At 32.7% G+C, this 22,451-nt stretch overlaps 3 protein-coding genes across 4 annotated transcripts; 1 reads left to right on the forward strand and 2 right to left on the reverse strand.

The window, feature by feature from the left end:
• Positions 1-2,276: 2,276 nt before the first annotated feature.
• LOC131602682 (serine/threonine/tyrosine-protein kinase HT1-like) lies at positions 2,277-5,482 on the reverse strand. Of its 2 annotated transcripts, XM_058874850.1 has the most exons (4): positions 5,329-5,482; positions 3,894-5,075; positions 2,965-3,420; positions 2,277-2,789 (listed from the first exon to the last, which is right to left on the reverse strand). In XM_058874850.1, exons 2-4 carry the CDS (start codon positions 4,662-4,664, stop codon positions 2,517-2,519), a joined length of 1,500 nt encoding a protein of 499 aa, XP_058730833.1. In that variant the 5' UTR covers positions 4,665-5,075; positions 5,329-5,482; the 3' UTR covers positions 2,277-2,516. The 2 variants fall into 2 exon arrangements, with proteins under 2 accessions (XP_058730833.1, XP_058730834.1); XM_058874851.1 differs by lacking the exon at positions 5,329-5,482 and having other exon boundaries at positions 3,894-5,283.
• Positions 5,483-15,985: 10,503 nt separating this feature from the next.
• Positions 15,986-16,977, forward strand: LOC131605542 (uncharacterized). The gene is made up of 2 exons (XM_058877887.1): positions 15,986-16,376; positions 16,520-16,977. Exons 1-2 carry the CDS (start codon positions 15,986-15,988, stop codon positions 16,975-16,977), a joined length of 849 nt encoding a protein of 282 aa, XP_058733870.1.
• Positions 16,978-17,576: 599 nt separating this feature from the next.
• Positions 17,577-19,586, reverse strand: LOC131602683 (uncharacterized). Its single transcript, XM_058874852.1, has 3 exons — positions 19,175-19,586; positions 18,843-19,080; positions 17,577-18,205 (listed from the first exon to the last, which is right to left on the reverse strand). Exons 1-3 carry the CDS (start codon positions 19,460-19,462, stop codon positions 17,772-17,774), a joined length of 960 nt encoding a protein of 319 aa, XP_058730835.1. The 5' UTR covers positions 19,463-19,586; the 3' UTR covers positions 17,577-17,771.
• Between the last annotated feature and the right edge of the window lie 2,865 nt (positions 19,587-22,451).

Consider the following 22,451-nt stretch of genomic DNA (forward strand, 5'->3'; position numbering starts at 1 on the left):
GCCTAACCTATTTCCACCCCTAGTTCTAACTTGTTTTTGTGATGAACATTGTTGTTTGCATGTGTACTCTACACATACATTTCATTCCCGTGTATTGTAATTGACATGACATGAATAATCCCTAGATGTTACCATTTCATGAACCTTATGATGCATCCTAAAGAAAGCTTTGATGAACAATCATGAATTAGGAATGATGCTAATAACATATTCTTATTGGTGGTAAATACCTGTGGAATTGTTTCATTTCTTCTATTGATATGGTTGTATTGGTGAATTGATGCCAGAATCATTGAGCTTTTCAATACGAGAGTATGGGTTGTGCTCGTAAGATTAACACTCCAACGCTCAAATCAGTGAGAGAATGAGAAATAATCTTTAAATTACTTGTAAAGTAACGCCTTCTCTTTTTATATAACAAAGACGGTTATAACCGCTTTATGTGGAATGCGACCTATCGTGTTGGGGACCATCTGATTGATATAGACGATGTGTGATGAGTTAGATTGAGATTGTCTATGCTCAAGAGTACGAAGGTTTTCCTTTATTATGTGTAGTCTTCAATAGTATTTGTTTTGTGTCTTTCTTAATCTAATGGACGACAGTCGACAAATAATAAAAATAATTAATGTGATTGATAATTTAAAAATATTAGTATAAAAAAGGAGGGAAGAAATATACATAAAAAAATTTATATTTAAGAACGGATGTAATATATTTTTTTAATGAAAAAACAGAAATTTAAAATTTCAACATTGACATTGAAAAAGAGGAAAGTAGCATAAAAAGACAATGAAAAAAAATATAAATAATAGAAAAAACAAATAATATAAAAGAAAATGAGTGATGCACTGACAGTATAACAATCAATCACAATCATGTATCTAATTACAACCCACTTTTACTTTAATTTTTTTTTAATAACTTGTTGATTTTCTATTGGATGAACCTGTCAGTGTATATCCATTAAATTCATAATATAATAGGAAAAAAAATAACAGAGGAAGAATAAATAATGAAAATATAAAAATAAAAAGATACAAATGATAACAAATAAGAGGTAAAATACTAAAATGATCAATTTCAAAATAGAAAGAAATAATTTTGAGTATTTGAATGAAGGATAAGAAAGTATTAATCTATGTAATTAACATTTTTAAATTATTGGTACATTAAATTGTGTTTTTGTATTATTCATTCCGTTTTGCCACATTTGTAAAAGAAAAAGTTATGGAATTTTTTTAATTTTTAAAGTTTAATAATAGTGCACTGTGTCACCGTAAAGAAGTATTACACGTGCATCCGATAATATTTTAAAATATATAATCATAAAAATAATTTAAAATTTATAGATTGATTTGACGGAATATATAATTATCATTAGTTGACAGTAAAAAATTATTTTACACGGTTAGTTAGTGTAGAATATCTTTTCTCTAATTTTTAGTATAACTTTAATTGCTTTTTTATTTATTTTAATTTTTCTCTAATTTTTAGTATAACTTTAATTGCTTTTTTATTTATTTTAATTTTGATTACTTTAATTGCCAATATAACTTTAATTGTTTTTTTTTTTAATTTGGATTTTCATACTTGTGTTCTAATGAGACGTGTTAGAGAATTTAAAAGTACAAAGTTTGTATTGAAAATAAAAAATGTGTAAATTTTTTAACTATTGAATATATCAATTTAAAATACAAAAAGATATTGAGTATTTAAAACACCTATCTTTAGAGCACATATATGTTATGCGCAACATTTTCGAATTATTATTTCTTATTTTATATTTTATGATATGAAAATGCAGCAATATACAATACGGTTAATTGGTAAAATCATAATTTTATTTGGTATGATATTTTGGTTCATTGAAAATCTAGTGATACAATAGAATTTTAGAAGTCACATGCAACCCCCTTCAAGATTCATTGCACACAATTAAGCATGTAAAAGTGCTAAAAATCAATACACAATCACAAGTCACAACATACAGTGTCCTTTTTAGTGAAAGCGTAATGAATGTGACTCGTCACAAAGTTTAACCAAACAACAACCAACTTAATGAATTTTGATATTTTAGTATTGATTGACAGAATAAGTTAATGTCATGTTGGTCGAATCCACAAGTAGTTGGAACTTGAAGGCAGAGTACACTGCATTTCCCAAAAGTGAAAAATCATTTAACATTACTAAGCTTTAATGTCACATGCATATAGTAGCCTAACTGTACATCAAATAAAGAATGAAACATTACAAGTATAGTATCAAAACTGATATTGGAGAATAGACAAAGTACCTTATAGGCTTGTATAACAAATAAAAACAGACAACTGTTGCCTCAAAAAAAAGCTAATACTATAGATCAATTTACAACTTTCATATGAATGTTATAAAGAGAACTACAGCCAGAAAACCAAAAAAAAAAAACCTTTTTCTGAAGAGGATTGGTATTTAAACTATTCAATATTAATTACAATGAACCTAGTGTACTACAAAAGTCAGGACATTCGGAAGATTCATGTAAATTTTGGTTTAACCACGGGACCGATATTATGATGAGCAGGAACAAGCTTGTGAATCCAATGAAGAAGGCCTTTTTTATGATCTTGCCCACAAGGGTTTTGCAGCAGGGTCAATGTTCCATCACGAGCAAGCGAAGATTCAAACTGCTCTAACACCTTAACAACCTGCCAGAATTCGGGCCTTTTGTCGGGATTCAAGGACCAACATTGCTCAATTAAAGCTCGCATAGCAGGTGGGCAGTTTGGAGGAATAACAGGCCTTGAATTCTGAATACCACATCACAGGAGTATTAGAATTGCATACGTAAACCGTGGCAAATTACTTTCGAGAGTGAAATTATATACATAAGATGGCTGACAAACTATACTTTTTATGAAAATCAGATTGCAAAAACTGCTAATAGAAAATGAAATGACATGACTTAATTGCAAAGGAGCATACCTTATTTACGACAGCAAAAGCAGCCTGGATGGGAGTCATATCCTCATACGGTATTGTACCAGTAAACATCTCCCATAAGATAAGGCCAAAACTATACACATCAACCTTTCTCCCATATGATTTTCGCCTGATCATCTCTGGTGCCATCCAGCGGTAGGTACCGGGGTCATCAGCAAGTAAGTCACAGTGTGCTTCCTCACAAGCAATACCAAAATCAGCGACTTTAAGGTGAAAGTCTTCATTAATAAGGATATTCTCTGGTTTAAGGTCTCGATGAATGACACCCTGAGAGTGTATATATTCCATTCCATGAGCAATATCCAGAGAAAAGGCAATTAACTTCTGTAGAGAAATGGTTTTTCCTTCCAACTTATGCAAATATGCCCTCAAGGAACCCTCGGATAGATATTCTGTGATAACACAATAAACAGGTGGATTTCTGCATGCTGCTACGAACTGCATAATCAGATCAAGATATATGAGAAATCATGTAGTAAATACCTTCGTTGTCACTGTAGATTTTTCAACATGAAGTGAAGTATGAACTGCATAATTAGACCAAAATATACAACAAAGGATGCACAAAATAGCATCCTTAATTTTACAGCTGGCTACTTCAACAAAACTAAAGAATCAAGTCCAATAATTATTACAAAATACTGTGTATCATGCCAACCATGTATTAAACAAGAATAACAAATAGCTCTGCACAAAGCTAAAGACAACATTTTAAATTCTTGCGACAATGTTCTTTGATAAAAGTTATGCCATGTGTATCATGTTTTGGCAGAGCTTATCATAATTGAGGTGAAAAAAACTTGAAAGCAACATAATAAGACACAAACAAGTAGACTATTTTATCTATTAAAAAAATCCAATAGCAAATAAATAGCTGATACAAAAGATGAGAAAGGGTTGGACTTGATTACCTTAAGAACATTTTGGTGGTGGAGTCGAGATAAAAGTGTGACTTCTGTGATGAATTGCTTCTCTAATTTAGCGGCCAAGATTCCATTTTCGTCATCATCGGGTACCCTAATAAGTTTCACAGCAACAGGTTCTCCCTCATACTTACCATGGTAAAGCCTACTGTGAGCTCCATAAGCAAACCTAACACCAACATAGAGCTTACAGAGGTCAACATTCCATTCCTCAGCCGTTTCTACTGCAGTAACCTTTACTCCACCGTGGTCAAAATACTTCGTCCACCCAGAGTCCTTCCGGTTCTTCGGCTTGTCACTGAATTTCTTTGATGCAAAGTGCCTGAGTGGACTTTTCAGAGGCGAAGTAGATTTGGAAACTTGAGAATCCTTGTTCAGTAGTTTCCCCATGATTCTTGTATCCTGTTCTTTCCTCCTACGACCTGGAGTCGAGAACCTCTGCTGTTCACGCTTGGCTTCCTTAAAGGTTTCAGAGAGATGGGTTTCAGGCAAAGGAGACACAGATCTCTGCTTATTTGTCGAAGGATTCTTCTGAACCTTTGAAACCTTAGAAACAACAGGAGGTGCTGTTGCTGGTGCTGCTGTTGCTGAAGCTGATGCAGCTGATGATATCGATGATGCTGCCCTTGACTTCAGACCAGAATTGGGCACAACATCTGGTGGAATGATGAAAGAGCCTATTCTCGAATAATCCATTCGGTGACAAACCGTGTGAGAGAAATTTGTCCTCCTAACCCAAGAATTACAACCTTCATCCATCTTAATTTATTCTAAAAGCTTATGAAAAAACTTTCAAAAGAAAAAACACCTTAAAACTCTAAAAAAACGACACTTATCTACTATCTAACAAGACTCAGAAGTACTATACTTATTCAGACCAAATAACAAACACTAGGTGGGCACAAAACTTGAATCACGAAAAGCGAAAATTTTCCCACATAAAACATTCAAACCAATCAAAAACAGGCAAGAATGAATTGATCTGAGGTAATAGATCCAATTCCATTCGACGTCGAATCACCCAAAAAAAAAACTAAATCAAAACACAACAAACATGAAGTGACGTAGATGCAACAACAATACAAACGCTGTTGATTAACGTTCCGTAACCTCGACAACACTACCACGTTTTTCTTAATAACAAAGTCAAACACCACCTTCCGTAAATCCCTGGAAATCACACAGAAACACAAGCAGATTAAAGTAATCTACGAAAAAACAAAAATGTTAACTTCAAAATCAAATCATCAAACCCAATCAAACTAATAACATAATGTTAAACAATTCAAATTGACATGATAATGCAGAAACTGACATGATTGAATCCATTGACTAAATTAAAATATTATTAATCAATTATAATTAATTTAGAGATTCAGAGAATGACATGAAAGGAATAATAAATAAATAAATAAATAATTACCTGAGGAGTGATGAAGGTTTTAGAGAAGTTGAGAAATCAAATCGGCGTGCTGTTAAGTGGAGAGAAAAATCTTAAGCCTAGTAAAAGTTTCAACGGAGAGAGAGAGGGATGGTTTTGAAATTAATTTATATATTCTATGGAATTTTGGAATTGGTCAATGTGAATGTGAAGTGGTACTTGGTCGTATGATACACGCTGGAAATTTTGGCCGTAGATTCTTTATCACGCTGGAAATTGTGGCCGTAGATTCTTTATCATGAGGTGGGTACGTTTGATGGGAGTAAGAGATTGCGTGGTAGGGTATGGTAGGGTAAAGATTAGGGAATATAAGTTTGTTGATTTTTAATAGGGGAATTGTTATTAATGACTCACGATTTGTTTCATTTATTTATCTTTTATTTACCATTTATTTAGAACAAATAAATTTAGAAATTATGATCTTTTTCTTTTAATGATACTACCATTTATGAAATTAAATATAATAATTTGATTCTATATATTATGCTTTGGTTTTTTTTTTCAAAAGTTTAAATTTGTTTTTTACTCAAAACTTTAAATTTTTTTTTAGTTTTTAAGTTTTTAAGTACAACTCTAAGATTTAAAACACAAATTAACATAATTCATAGATAAATGATAAATTAATATAATTTATTATTTATTTTGATGGACATATATTGCTCGTTTAAACGATAATATTTATTTATATTTATATATTAATATAAATAAATTATTAATATTTATAAATTAATAATTTAATTAAATATTTATTTTAACAATTGAATTTTAATTAACAGTATAAATTATTTTTAGATTGTTTATTAAATAATCATTATTATGTTAATTATGTTATATCATGTAATTAAGTTAAAATATATTTATAATTTAGTAGAATATATGTTGTTTATTAGATGACAATATAAATTATTTTAAGAGGTTGATATATTTTTTTTACTTTATCTTTTGGTAATTTAGTAATTTACAATTTTTAAAAATAAATGATAAGTAAATTAATACATAAATAAATAATTTAAAGTGAACATTCCGGTACTCTTAAATTCAGTTGGGATCAGTATCCTCATTCAATCAAATACTATTATTCAGTGGCACGTCACATTTTACATTTATTTTATTTTAAAATAAATTTAAATTCTAAAATAATTTGTACTCAAGGTATCAGTACCCAATTATTTATCATGGATACCTAAAAATTTATCAAAAACTATTGTAAATATATAGTATTAAGAACTAACACTTTCACTTTTATGCTAACTTAAAAAAATTTGAAAATTTTGAGCGGATTTTATTATATCCACTTTTTATTAATCTATTTACTTCTGTTAATTCTCAAAGTTTGTATGATTGACATTAATTTTTGTAAAACAAATTAAACAGCAACATGTTAGATAGAATGTTTTAACACGCGAAATATATATGTTGAACATTATATTGAACAAGATATTCTACCAACTGCAACTAGTACAACATGTCAAACAAGATGTCCTATGCAGGATCATCCGACATCGTGACTGAGTAATAAGTTGGGCTTTTGGATTCTGTTTAAGTTTTTACAGATGCGAAATAGTTAGAGAATATTATGCAATCCAATCTGGTGTTAAATTTGAGGATAAAAGATTTATCTGTTTTGAATATTTTCATTGTTTCTAAATATGGGGAATATTTAGGAAACTAATAATTGAAGACCTATTTTTATGGAGAAGATGTTGCAGATTTCTAGCAATCTCCTTGCTGCGTTTTGAAGCCCAAATCCCGTCCAGATGTGTGCTTAAAATAGAAGACTATAAATCTTTTGAAGTGTAGAACTTACAGGGGAATAGGTCAGGGTTTGTGTCATTTGTGAGCCCGTCTAATATCATTCTTGATAGAAGAGTAGGACTATGTTTTAAGTTGTAAGTTCTGTCATGCATTCATAAGTTGTTTTAAGTGTGTGTTGCCTGTGTTTCAAGTTATTGTTCTTGATTTGAGCTTTTAAGCAATATCAAGTATTCTTGATTAAGAAGTTCTTAATCTAGTGTTTCTTGTAATTCAAGTTTAAGGTAAAGGGTTGTCAATATCAGTAACTGCGATTGTCATTGTGAGACATCACTGTAGTGATTGGAAGTGAGAGAGGTTTCTCTTATCTAGGAAGTTCTTAGATAGAAGTTGCATTGGGTGGGGATTAAGTGAGAAGTTGTAAATCGAGGTTGTCTAGCTTCAAATTGATACTGCTAATAGTGAATTTTCTTCCTGGCTTGGTAGCTCCCAGAGTATGTGTTGTTGTACACCGAACTGGGTTAACAATTTTGAGTATTTAATTACTTTCCAGCATTGTTTTACAATTATGGATATCTGTCCACTGTATGTTGTTCAGAGATCAATGTCTCGGCATCTCTTAGAACATTTGAGATCTGAAGACCAGAATTTCAACTTTAATTAACCAAAAACAATTATGTACAAAGGCGGTCTATCTGGTTCAAGGAACAAATGGAGAGAAACAAAAAGACTAAACTAAGCTACAACATTAATCTACCTATATGAGCTCTAAATCTAGGTTCCATTCACGTCCGTTAAATCAAAGTATCTATAAGTTTTGACCCTATATTAGTGTTATTTACTGTATTGCCAAAACAAGTGTCATTTCTATACTTCAAACTTTCATAAATGGTTTTTTCAAACACAATCTTAAGCAGCTTAGCCATCCAACCTTTCCCTTTATAGTGTTTGAATATCCAATTAAGCTCATTATGCCACTCTCCTAGGGAATGCTTAATTCGTAACCAGTCTATCACATACTTCCAGATGTGCTTCAAAGCATAAGAGTACAAAAAATGAGTGTTGGATAGTTTCCTTCTTTGATGGAAGCGACAATAATCATCATTAATCATGCCAAATCTCTTCATTCTCTCCTTAGTTGCAAGCCTATTATGACATGCAAGCCAAAGGATAAATTGGGCTCTAGGTCTTGCCACATCATTATAAAAGACTTTCCTCCAATGGACACCCTGTTTCACTCCTATAAGGCCATGATAAATCTCTTTTGTTTTTAATTTAACTATTGACTATTGGATCTGCCAAATTTGCACCTAATGAACTACCTCTCTCTGCCTTAGGATTATTTCCATGATCTATGAGCAATCATTTTTCACAGGTATTGTCATAATATCAACATTCTTGATGTAATAGGAGTGTATCCACTTGATCCAAAGACTACCAGCTTTCCACTAAGGTTCTAGATTAGTTTGATCATATTAGCTTAATTCTTGATCACTTAAATATATCAAATTCACACCACCTTGGTTTTTTTGAGAACAAACCTTCTGCCAAGCCACATGAGATTTTTTAGTGATTTCATCCCCATTTGTCCACATAAAAGTTCTGCAGATAGCCTCAATTTTATGAATCACCATTCTTGATAGGGGTAAGCACTAAATCCAGTAATTTATAATGGAAAAGATCACACTCTTTATTAATTGGATCATGCCTACAAAGTTAAGCATTATTCCCATCCCTAAGTCCGAGCCAATCTATTTTTGCTTTTTGCATAAGGATATATTATTCAAGATTATTCCACTTAATGACCTCTTCAGTACATATCTCACTTTATTCAGTTTTAGTTTGATGCCATAGATATGTTTAATTTTTTCTCGTATAATAGGTTGTAATCTCTATAATTTTTTCCATAAATTATACATAGTTTGTTGAAACAACTACTAAGAATCCCTCCATATCTGCTATAATATTAAGGAATTTTAATTTTGATCTCTTCGATGGATTCTTCTCTATTTATTTCAAACAAAGTAAAGCATGATCTGAGATACCAGGTTCCATGATCTGTAAAGTAGTGTCCTTATGCTATTGAAACCATTCAATGTTTCAGAGAACCCTATCAGTTATAGAGTAGATAGTCTAACCTGCATGCCTATTAGACTATGTAAAATGGTCTCTTGTACTCTCCATTTCAAAAAGACCAGTATTTCCCATCATATCTACCATGTCAACATACTCTGAATTATGAACAACATTACCTCCAATTCTATCATGAGTTTGCCTTACATTGTTGAAATCTCCAATCAAGCACCAAGGCCAATGTAACAGATGGTGTAAGCACCACTAGAATTATGTATACCACAATGTGTCATTTGATCTTTACTAAACACACTTACGGCCTTCACTTTATATGTATTACATGACACTCAGACTCTACCATTCTCATGCTTAGAATAGTTATCCAAGTATGACCAGTTCAGACCCATTTTATTCTTAATAGAGGTAGCTTTTGTATGTTTAACTTTGGTTTCGATTAAGACAACATTATCGAGTTTAAGGCTATGGAGATGGGAGTTTATCTCTCTATTTTTACCTATTTTACTTAGCCCCCTTACATTCCAAGAGATGATCATGGTATCTTATCCAGTGTCACTACTAGATTACTCAAAATCCTTAGTGGTGAGAATCTATTACAGCATTGAACATTTGCACTAGGATGCCTCTCAGTGTTATCTTCCATAGTATTTTCCCCTTATCATTCCTACTTTTTCCCACCATCGTCCAGTCCTCCTTATCAATATCCTTAGGATTAGTATCTGAGTTGTTATCAAAAGTTGAGGTTGCTTCCATCTCCTTCTGATTGATATGTTGATTTGTTTTGGCCTTCCATTGTTTGACATGATGAGCTTTCATTCGTGGCCAAGACAATTTTGATACCTACGACCTATTTTCTAGAAGCTTTCATAATACAATTATTTGCATTCGAATTCCACAAGTTGCTTGATCTTCTCACTTTCATTGTCCTTGATGGTAATAGCTTCACTAAATTTATGAGTATTGTCTATCTCTTCCAGTATTCTAGCATACGACCCTCTGAGTTTGTTGGTTGTGCATTCATCTATGAATACATGTTTCTCTAGTGCACTTCCAATTTTACCCAAGCTCTTTCCCCCCAACAAATATAGAGGTAATTATCATAGTTTCACCCAGACAAGAATGGTTCTTAGCATATCTCTTTTCAAACAAAAATCAGATTTCCATTCTCTTAAGAGTATTGGCATGTTATAAATAGTATATGGGCCTTTCATTATCACACTATCTCTATCCTTGAACTTCATTCACACTCAAATCACCCCTTAAAACATACATAATCCACGAAGATGCCCAAAATTTTACCCTTCCATTAGTATCAATCCAATCTTCACGAAACTCTATCTTTCTCACAATTCTGTTATTGGTATCAGACAACAATTCATTCAACTTGGATGTCAAGTTGGCCCATATACTCAACATGAGGTTTATCTCCATTGAAGTACAATTTTGCCTTAATAAAAAATTGAGGAAGATGCATTTTGAGATGATGCTCTCAACAACAGATGACCCATATTTATACAACTTTGGACTCATTCTTGACCATAGAAAATTGTTAGTGCAACCACAGTCATATAAAACTGTCGGCAAAATCCTAATCATTGAAAATTTGGGGTTATTGATATACCAGAAGTTTCAGATTTGCGCTAAATTTCTAGAATGAAATGGTAAATTTTGAAAATTGCCACTCACCCGAAATTTCAACTAAACTATTGAAAATTTAGTTGTTACCGAAAAATTTAAAATGTCTACCAGAAATTTCGTTCGGACAATTTGTTCAATTTTTGACCAGGGACACTATTCGCATTATTAAAATATGGAGGGTGTCAAGTTTAACTTTGGGGTAGCAAGTTAAAACCTCCATTATAAGACGCATATGGCTCGTGTTAGCCCATATTTTAGTTGGAATGTCGACCTTATTGTTCAAATTTGGGCTCAAATTGATCCAATAAATCATTATGAAGTATGTTTTTTTAGAAAACAAATCCTACAAAAATATATAGATGTTTATTTGATCTTAAATTTTTTGAGCAAAAGACAAATCTCTATGCATGCATTGCTATAAATTATTTTTACATATTTATGAAACAACATTCAATTCACACCTCTCTCACTAGAGAAAAAACAAGGTTCTATCTTAATCAATAGTAACAATTTACACAACTTCAACAATAGTACAATGCATATTAGGAATCTTCTCAGACAAATCCACTGTTAACATTGATGCCCGCATCTTCTGCTTTGGACTAATCCTCTAAAAAATTCCCATTGAAATTGAATTTGTCCAAGTATTACTTTTACATGGACCCAACCACTTAGCTTACATGTATTTATGTTTTCTCCATGGTCTTGTGTGCATTTTATTTGTCCTAGTACTGAGGAATCTCGACAGAATGGGCTTCAACTTATCAAATATGTCGACCCAAAAGCGTTTGACGGAGCATGGTAAGATTAGTTTGGAAGAATCTCAAGAACAAACCCTTAAGATTATGATCTCTCTTTTCTCTAAATATGTCCAAAATATCTAAAAGGGAATTTAATGGTCAGATTCGACAAGGTCATCAATTGTCTAGGACTTAGAATAATTTTATAAGTTCTAATATCATGTAAGCAAAGAAGTGCTTCGAAAAAGCGCTGCTGGAAGTGAATGAGATAAACATGAAAGCGATTGGGAAGTTCAAAACACGTTGAAAGACGGTTATCAGCATGACGTCTAGTTCCTAAGCTATTATCTCCCTGAAGACCCAGGGAAGCAAGTAAGAATGCAGATATTCAAGTAGTGGGGATCGTTTCCGATTTTTTAGGGAATAACTAATGTTGACGATTATCTTTATAGTATTATAAATAGAAGACTCATACACTGTATTTGAGGTTGCAAAAATTCATACATCTCTTTATAGAGCTGAAGTACCCAGGTTAAAGAGCAAAGCAATTTGTGAGGAACATTTAAGAGTGTGTATCCCTTCATTTCATTGTCTTTATTTTTCCTTAACTGGAATATTCTTACTTTAATTTCATTTATTGCATATTCTCATTTAATGTCGTTTGTTGCACTTTTCAGTCATCACTCTTATCTAAACTCTTCTTCAATTAAAGTTTCTGTTGTTTGTGTTATTTGTGCAAACATGCACATTCAATTTACAAACACATTTTCTCGTGCATTCAATTTGCAGAAATTACTCCTAATATTTTTCGAGTTATCACAAACTAATCAAACTCATGATTGTTCACCAAAAACACCCACGAACAAATGCTCCACATATTCACCTACCTGATCTTGTTGTGCATCCGTCTCCTATTGAGCTCCTTGTCCTTAACCCATGCATAATAATTTCACATTCACGTCCTCCATGCGACACTAGTAAAAATAAAAAAAAAAATAAACAACTTTAAAAAAATGAATTCTTAGACAACATGTGCAAAAATATATTCCGTGAAAGAAAATAGACTACCAAATGCCTTGTATTCATGTTCTCTAATGGTTTTATTTTTAATAGGACCGAAAAAATTACTTGTAAAACTTTTGGAAGTTATAAGTGGACCAGAAAACTTGCTTGTAAGAGTTTGGAGAGTTTTATGTGGACCAGAGATCCTATCGTTAAACTTCCAAAACTATTATGTGGACCAGAGAACTTCTTTGTCAGACTTTTGGTATGTAAAATTTCTTCAAATTCTCTCAACTTAAATTATGTAAGAGAATGTCTTTAAAATAAAATGAGGGGAAAATAATTTTTTTCAAATTTGAATTATGGCAAAAAAACCCTTTTTGGTCCCTTAACTATACCCCAAGGTACATTCTGGTCCCTTATCTTTAAAAAGTGTCAAAGTGGTCCTTTAATTGTTCAAAAAGGTCCACGTTAGTCCTTTCCGTCCAATTTTTACTAACGACATCAACTTTTGCTTGCGTGACATCTGACATGGCACATATTGATCTTCAAGGTCTTTAAAATTGTGAAAAAACATTCAATTTTTTTATTAAGTCTGGAATCAAACCCAGGTCACATTACTTACAAGCTATCTCAACTTACCACCACACCAATTTACAATTGATGTTAACTATTTCATTCATATTTATTATCAAGTATATTATTTCTGAAAAACATTAAAAAAAACAATCATCTTCATCAGAACAACATCCAGTTTGGGTTTCAAAGTTCTTCAATTAAAAATTTGGGAAAAGTAACAACAGCGGCGATTCTTCTTAAAAATCAATCCAAATGAAACTGAACCCAGATAAACTATCAGTGGCCATGGCTGTACCAAACAACCAAACCCTAAAAATTGCACTGCTTTCATTTAGGGAAAAACTAACCATCTAAAATGGGTTTTTTTCACAGCAATTTTCACAACAATATAATCCACATACAGTCAACACCGTCGAGCCCGAAATCATTCAGTGTGCCACTTTTTGGCAATGAAGAGGAGGTACATTTTCAATTCCACTGATTGCCCTATCTTTAAGCATATTAGTTTGGTACGACGGATCTTGTTTCATATCACCATTCACCAGAAGCAAAACCGGCAAAGACGGTGGATTAATGAGAACTACCTTCAGTCTCTTCTCCTCAATATACTTTCCACTATTATTTACAAACTATACCGTGAAGAAATCCAAAATCTTTCAACAAAAAACAAAAAAGAGTTAGACTTTTTTGTAGATTACCTTTTTCGTAGAAAACCAAACAGCATTAGGCACAAATATATATATATATATATATATATATATATATATATATATATATATATATATATATATATTCATAGTCATAGTCATAATTCAGATTTAAACTTTTGTAGATTATCTTTTTCATTTAGGGAAAAACTAACCATCTATTGAAAGTGGCAAGAGGTAGAGGATGAATATTCATGGGTTTTCTGGGTAGGGTGGTCTGTTAGTTGCAGAGAGAGAGTAAGAATAATAATAATAATAATAATAATAATAATAATAATAATAATAATAATAATAATAAGATCAAGTGCCACGTCAGATGCCACACAAGCAAAAGTTAACGCCTTTAGTAAAAATTGGACGGAAAGGACTAACGTGAACCTTTTTGAACAATTAAAGGACCACTTTGACACTTTTTAAAGATAAGGGACCAGTATGTAACTTGGGGTATAGTTAAGGGACCAAAAAGAGTATTTTGCCTTGAATTATTTATACAAGGGTATTTTATTAAACCATGATTTTTAGGGATGGGAGATAATTATTGGATATGGGGTTTCTAGTTTTTGTCCATTATAAGGCACATATGGCCACCTTAGCCCCACCTTTTATTTGGAATGCTTAATTTTTTGTTCAACTTTGGGCTCAAATTCACCCAACAAATCAATACGAAGTGTTTTTTCCATAAAACAAATCTAAAAAACAGAGAATTTCTTATTCCACCCCATACTTTTCCAACGCAACACACGAAATTCCAAAAATGCCCTGAAAACTAGAAATATACTTCCAGTTCGCGTTGTATTAGACATGAACGTTGGAAGAGTTGGAACTAACCAGAAATATAACTATGGTTTAGAACCGTAAATATATTTCTGGTTCGTGGAACAACTAAAAGGCGTGCTGCCTCTTCCCCTTCCATTACAGTTTCAAAAACAAAAAACACAAAAACTCTCTCAATTTCATTTTCACCAAGTCAACCACATTTGCAACTGAAGTTGTTAGAAATAATCAAGAATCTGTCTCTCAATCATCCAACCACAATCAATCAAGTAATTTATTTTTGAACTTTTTAGAGTTTATGACAAATCCACTCAAATGTGTGTTTTAAGTTAGAAATTGGGATTTTGTAGTTTGTTATCAACATTAGGAATCATTAGAAAGGTGTTGGCAATGTCATTTTCATGATAAATGACATTTTTTTAAGCTCATTTGGGGGAAAGGGAAGCCATTAACGTTCTTATGTAATCGCAGCAGGAATCGGAAATGCATTTCTGGTTTTCATCAAGAACAAAACCGCAAATGCCTTTCCGGTTTTTGTCAATATCTATTTTCAACTTTTTTTTGAACACTGGTCCTCAAGTTAACATTTTTTCCATGCTTCTACAGGAGAAATGACTGACAGAGCATCTCGATTGAGGCACGACAAGGTTGCATAGCATGCTTCTGGGCGGAGATAAAGGAGTCAAGCAACTCAACCTTCTCCTGCCTCTGGACAGATTGTACCGGATGCACCTCTTATAACTTCAGCCTCTGGTGTTCTTGCTTCTACTCCTACTACGTCGTCCTCCTGTAACAGGAGAAATTTTCCAATTCATCCGTATCCGCCCCCGTCCTCACGTAGACGCACGTCTCCACTGAGTGTTCGACTCTCAGGTGACACCATATGCCTAGTAACAACCTCTACCACAACTTCCATCACAACCACAGACGACAGCCTAGGCAGTTCCTCAGTCATCCCAAGCACCTGAGTCGGCTCATGAGGCTGCACTTGAGCGTGCACCTACACAGGCTGCACCTGCGGCGCCTCAGGCTTTTGGAAGAGGACCGTTTGATTTATACCTTTTATCATTTTTACCCTAACCATGTTGCTAGACATATTTGGGACGAACATGTATGAATTTTAAATTTTGATTTCTATTACATTTTTTTAATGAATTTTACTATGAATTTTAAATTTTGGTTTGTTGATTAAATTCGTCAAAAATTTATGCAGGAACGTGATACGCTCAAGGTCATTAACCATGGGCGAAAGATTAATAGATTTGTGCCCGTGTTGAGCCACAGCTTGATGAGCTTTTACAACTTTCAGGGTTGAAAAATTTGGCCCAGTGTGGATATAACGTGGTTAACTGGGCTATGATTAACGCTTTCGTTGAGAGGCGGCACCATGAGACGTTGTCGTTTCATCTACCACATGGTAAGGTGACGATCACACTCGACGACGTCGCGTGCCGGCTGCATCTTCTGATTATATGGACATTCTTGGATCATGAGAGGATCGATAAAGATGAGGCGTTGGATATGTTGGTTAAGAAGTTGGGAGTTACCCCTCAGAGTGTCCTGGGAGATATTGATAAAACTCTTGGTTGCCACGTCAGGTATAGTTATTTGGGTCAAGTGTTCACGAATGGGATAAGGCGTGCACGAGAGGCTGATAGTGATCCCGAGCATGTTACCATTCACAAGAGGTTTTCTACGAGAGCATACCTTTTGTATCTTGTTGGCAGACAGATTTTTGTGGACACTAGTGCCACTTACACTGATATCATGTACCTACAATATTTTGATGATTTTGAGACGATCCACTAATGGAATTGGGGGGGCTGCTGCCTGGTTTACTTGTTAATTATTTTGATTCCGGAACTAACTATTTAATTTTCCTATTTCAAGGATGGATCCTACAGCACTTTTCCCGCATCTCGGGTTGGTCACTTGCTACGGGTTATACTGAAGATAAGTCGCGTGCTTGTGCAGACGACCCGCTCAGAGGGATCCAGGCGATAGAGTTGTTCCGGGTGTACATTGACAGGCTGGTGCATGAGGACATACACTTGTGTTCATACATCGACTACCGTGTGACGATACCATTTGACGAGGTTGCGCTATTTACGATTTGGTTGGCCCGCGGAATTCGCAAGACGACTACTTATATGTCTGAGCGGGTGATGCGTCAGTTCGGGTTCACCCGGACTATTCTCCGAGATCCTACTGTATATGCTCCTCTGACGGTAAAACAGAGGGATATGGATGCTTTGTTTGATGATTTTGAGAATCATCTTGTTCTTGATGAGGCTAGGAGTACCGTAGCACCATATGATTGGAGCTACAAGCACGGTTACATGATATAGCTCTTCCGGGTGTTCCATCCATACATGGTACATGATGCTCCAGGGAACCCACTGAGACCAGTTCATCAGGAGATCCTAGAGAAGGAGTAGGCTAGGGTCGATCATGCCACTGACGTGTTGCCTAGGTGTCGTCGTATCATGGAGATTGCGCGGGATGGTATTGATAGAGATTTGTTTCCTGATGGATTTGATGTTAGAGGTGTTTTGGATGCCATCATGGCGGAGGCTCATGAAACTTTGTTTTACAAGAGGCAGCGAAGGGAGACCTCGAGGGTGACAGGTCGACTCATCATCCGCCATACCTAGTAGTACTTGATGATGTATTTGTATTTTGGTTATAGTTTTTTTTTAATTATATTTGGATTACATTTTTGTATTTGATATATATATATATATATATATATATATATATATATATATATATATATATATATATATATATATATATATATATATATATATATGTATATATATATAAATAATTTCGATTTTCAATCAATTTAAAAAAAATGTGAGCACCAAAAATATACTTTCAATTTAGGAGGGGCGTTTAGAAATTGCACAGGTATTTCTTTTGGGCATTGGTGGAATAAGAATAAAAAAAATATGTAACTATCTTGATCTTGAAAATTTCTTAACAAAATTTCTTAGCATCATACAAATGACTATCCATGTATTGCTTATAACTTATTTTAACATACTTATGAATGAAACAATATTCAATTCACACCTCTCTCTCACTACAGAAAAAAAAAAAAAACAACAAAGCTTTTATCTTAATCAACAATAGCAATTTACACAACTTTAACAGCAGTACAATGCATGCTAGGAATCTTGTCTAACAAATCCACGGTTAGCATTGATGCCTGCAGCTTCTGCTTTGGACTAATCCTCTGAGAATTTCCCATTGAAATTGAATTTGTCGAAGTATTCCTCTTACATGGGCCCAACCACTTAGCTTGCATGTATTTATGTTTTCTCCATGGTCCCATGTGCATTTTGTTTTCCTTCAAACATCTCTTAGCTGCCATACACATGATCTTTATTATGTTGCTTAATCTCTCTACTTTTCCTACATACACTTCTGGGAGTTTTCTCACAAGATTGTTGTAATCCTCACTTGCTTTTCCCATCTCAAATTGTGATCGAAAGTTTAGTTCTATGATTATCCTAACATCTGCTTTATCTTTGCTTGTACTATGTATCACATCCAAAAATGCATGTTCCCCTGCATAGTTATAATGGTATAATTATTAGCTTTCAGCATATATTAATTTTAATTATTATAAGAGCTAAAAAAAAAGTTATTTTAATATTAAATAAGATTTAAAAAAAGTTATTTTGTATTTTTTACATTGATATAAATAACTTCATTTTACTAAAAGAATCAATAAGCTACTCAAATCAGCTTATCAGATGTTTGAAGCATATTTTAACTATTTATTTTTGAAAAATAATTGTAAAATAATTTATAACAAACAAAAGAATTTCTGATAATTTTTTAATTAAATTTAAATTTTTCACATAAATCAACAATAATAATAATATTATTATTATTATAATGGAGCTGAAGTGTGTGCATGCACATAAATTTGATTTTTATAGGCTTGTGGATAACATTTTAATTTATTTTTCTTTTGATAAGAACCCATAACATAACACTTATTTTTAATAATATGGGTTTTGTTGCTTTTGAAAAATATATACACCGAAGCAAATACCTGATAAATTATTATCAATACAGCTAATCATACTATAATACTTTACAGAAAAAGATAGAAAAAGTGAATCAAAAAATAGAAAAGATGCATGTAGTTGCTGGAAATAATATATTATAGTTATATATTGAATAATTAATTGATTACCTGATGGAAGATTATGTGACTTCATCCATTTAGTGTTACAAATGGCACTATTGAAACCGGCATTTTGAAGGCACCTAGAGACTTGTCTCATAAAACAGTTTCTACATGATCTGGCTGATGAACCCTTGATCTGTCCACTGCAAGTGCACTCTATTTCTGATCTATCTATTTCCTCAATCGCTTCTTTCGTTGCGTTCTTTATGCTTAATTCCATTGCACTTATTTTATATACATTTGTCTGCACAACATCCAAACCAAAATGATTTAATCATAATTTAAATTTCCAGATCTCACAAATAATAATAGATGTAGATCATGAATTACTTAATTACCTGCAGAAGCTGAAGTTGAGTATCCCAAAATTTTCTATTCTCTTCAACGTTGCTACCGCCATGAATCTTCTGAGAAGATTCATCATCGTCTTCATCTTCGATATCTAAATGAAAGTCATCGGAACTGGAACTACTATTACCTAAATCCACATCACAATCATCAAGAAAATCAAATTCTACATCAACAAGATTGTTGTCTGCATATTGCTGCAGTTTTTGCCTAGACAATTCTCTACGGATACCAACAGGCAAATACCTAGTAACTTTGGATCGAGAAGTTGTACCCATGATTAATCAGTGTTGTGTGTATGAAAAATAAAAAGAAGAATGAATGTGTTTTTATACAAAGATAAAACAATCTCCAATCGCCGCGCACATGAAAAAGTGATTTTGTCAAAACGTGGTTTGTTGTTGAATGTTGATTAAGATTAAATAGTTATAGGCTATAGGGTGATAACAATACATTGGCAACAGCATGGATCCACGTCATTGGGTATTCAATTATTTCTTCAAACCTAATCCGTTTAGAACCAACGCTGCAACCTCTTTTTAGTCTTATCCCGTTATAATCGCTGGATTATATCCTTTTGTATTTGTTGTTTTCTATTTGGCATAACCTATGGATTAAATACATCAATAATGTGGAGGTCGTATTAATTTCTATATTTAATCTTTTAGTAAAAGTTTGAAGTTAACAACAAGTTAATCCATTTCTAAACTCTGGATTATTCGTTTTTTTACATTACAAATTCTGGATTATTCTATAATATACTTTAGAGATGCCGAAACATTGTTTACAAATAGAGTGGTTACATCACATTTACTTTTCTAGATTTTTCTCTTATTTCACTTGATATATATATATATATATATATATATATATATATATATATATATATATATATATATATATATATATATATATATATATATATACAAACACTAACTTTTGACACCAAATTTTACCCGTTTATTTTTATTAATCTAAAGAAGAAGGTTAAAATATATTCACTTAAAAACTAACGTGAATTTTTTAAGTTATTAAACCAAAATGAATCTTAAGTACAACAGGACCAAAAAGAATATTAAGAAAAAAAATAAATATGTCATCGACACCTTCATTGGTAGTTGGTTGTGTTGGGGAACTCTCATGAATCTCTAATCCATTTTATAAATATAACAATACATTTTTGTTTGGGACTCCTGAGAAAATTCATATATAATTGAACCAAGAAAAAACAAAAGGGAAATGCCACACCTTAGCTTCAGTTTCAATGGGGTTTCTAAAATCCCCAAATAGTATGTGGCATCAACCAAAGTTAAAACCTCGTAAACATAATTTGTTGGATCTCAAACTCCTAAGCAATACAATCAAGAGGTATTTTGGGATCCAATTTATGTTTGTGGATATGTCTATGTATAAGAAGTCATATCTTGAATGGATAAAACATTTGCTTTATTATCGTAGAGATTGTTGTTTCGTTAGATTGATTGTATCAGGTAAAACTACATAAGTACATGATGTTAATATTTAGTGGAAACATGTGGAACAAGATATTCCAGCGTGTGTTCCAGCACTTGGCCTCAGTCTACAGACCAAGACTGGTGAGTGAATTTGTGCGCGTTGATGCTTGATTCCTAGAAGATTTTTGTTGTACTCTATAGAAAATACTATTCAATAAGATTTTATTAATCCACCAGTTTGAATCAAGTAAAGATTATATTTGATTTGCACAAAGATTCATAATTCTGTCAAAAAGACGTATGTCGAACCGTATATTCTAACATGTGTGAAACATATGACCATTGACAACATGATTGGTCGTTATCTATTAGCATAAGTTATTTGATTTGTTTGCTAAAAATTGGCTAAGATCAATTCAATTTAGATGGAGATTTAAATTTGAATTTGAATCAAATCAAATCATTTCTTTTTGGAAGTTTTTGTGAAGAAAAAAAAACAAATCCTGTTTATCTCTAAACATGATCTTATTCAAGGAGAAAAAGCCCAGAGTTAGCATTGCAATTTAAGAAGACTCAAACCTAGATTTTTAGGTGTGCATGTATTGAAGACTCTTTGTGTTAAGGTTTTTATTTTTGAGTCTTTTGTTAGATTTATTATTGTGTACCACATTAGTGCCTTCGTTCATATCTAAGGCATGAAATTTGTTTTGTTAGTCGAGTTGTAATACTTTAATTGTTCTTAGATATTGATTCTATAAGCTAGAGAACAAAGTAGTTATGTGTCACGATTGTTTCATCTTTTCAATCATTATCTAAACACTTGGGATATTGTTTGGGTAAAAGTGAGAGGGTTCTCATATTTAGGGGAGTGTAGAACTAAGCTTCACGAGTAGTATTAGGAAAATGGCCTTGAACTGAGATCTCAGAGTAAGCTCATTTGTCCTTCTGACTACTTGGAGTGAAATAGTCCTATAAGGAGTCTTAAATAAAAAGTCACTAGGATTAGGAAGAGGCATTGAAAAACATGGGGTTTTTATTCCGATAAGGCTGAATGTTCTAATTCAAAATAGTGAATTTCCTTTCTTTGGTAGAGTGTCATACAGACGTTAGCGTATTTTTACTAAACCGAGCTACCAATTCTCTTGTGTTATTTATTTGCTTTTTGTATTTATCATCTTGCTTGCAAATTGATTTTTTTGGTATACAATGTCCCTGACATATGTCCCCATAATATGTCATCTGCCATAAACCAGGTAGTTGTACACATTGTCTCAAGTATCTGGTCCAACATTTGTTCTCCAAGGAACATAATTTCAATTGGCATCAAAGTATGCACCATATTCTGTTTGGTGAATTCTAGGGTTCTTCTATTCAAGATGGAGAATTTCAATGAAGGAGGATAAGTTTGTCAACCAAAGATTTTTTATGGTATTAAGAATCCTCCAAAGAATTTATTCAAATGCAATTATGAAGTTTTTAAAGACCAAGTAGACTATGATTCTGAAGAAAATGTCAGGCTTGCTAAGAACTTTAGTAAACTCATGAGAAAATAGATATGAGATCTATGAATTATTTCTCTACAAATGTTCAATACAATCAGCATCACAACTTTAATAAGTGTAATTTTTAGCATAAAGGAACAGATGGTGAAAGAAAAAATCTCAAATGGATCCAATGTCTTGAATGCAAAGAGTTTTAATATATTCGAGCTAACTACTCAATTTTTCCAAGGAAACAAAACAGAATCTACAATGTCACTAAGGATGAAGAAATTGAATCTAATCAAGCAAACCATATTGTGACCTTCAAAGAC

Source organism: Vicia villosa, linkage group LG5 (assembly GCF_029867415.1).
Source record: "Vicia villosa cultivar HV-30 ecotype Madison, WI linkage group LG5, Vvil1.0, whole genome shotgun sequence".
Lineage (NCBI taxonomy): Eukaryota > Viridiplantae > Streptophyta > Magnoliopsida > Fabales > Fabaceae > Vicia > Vicia villosa.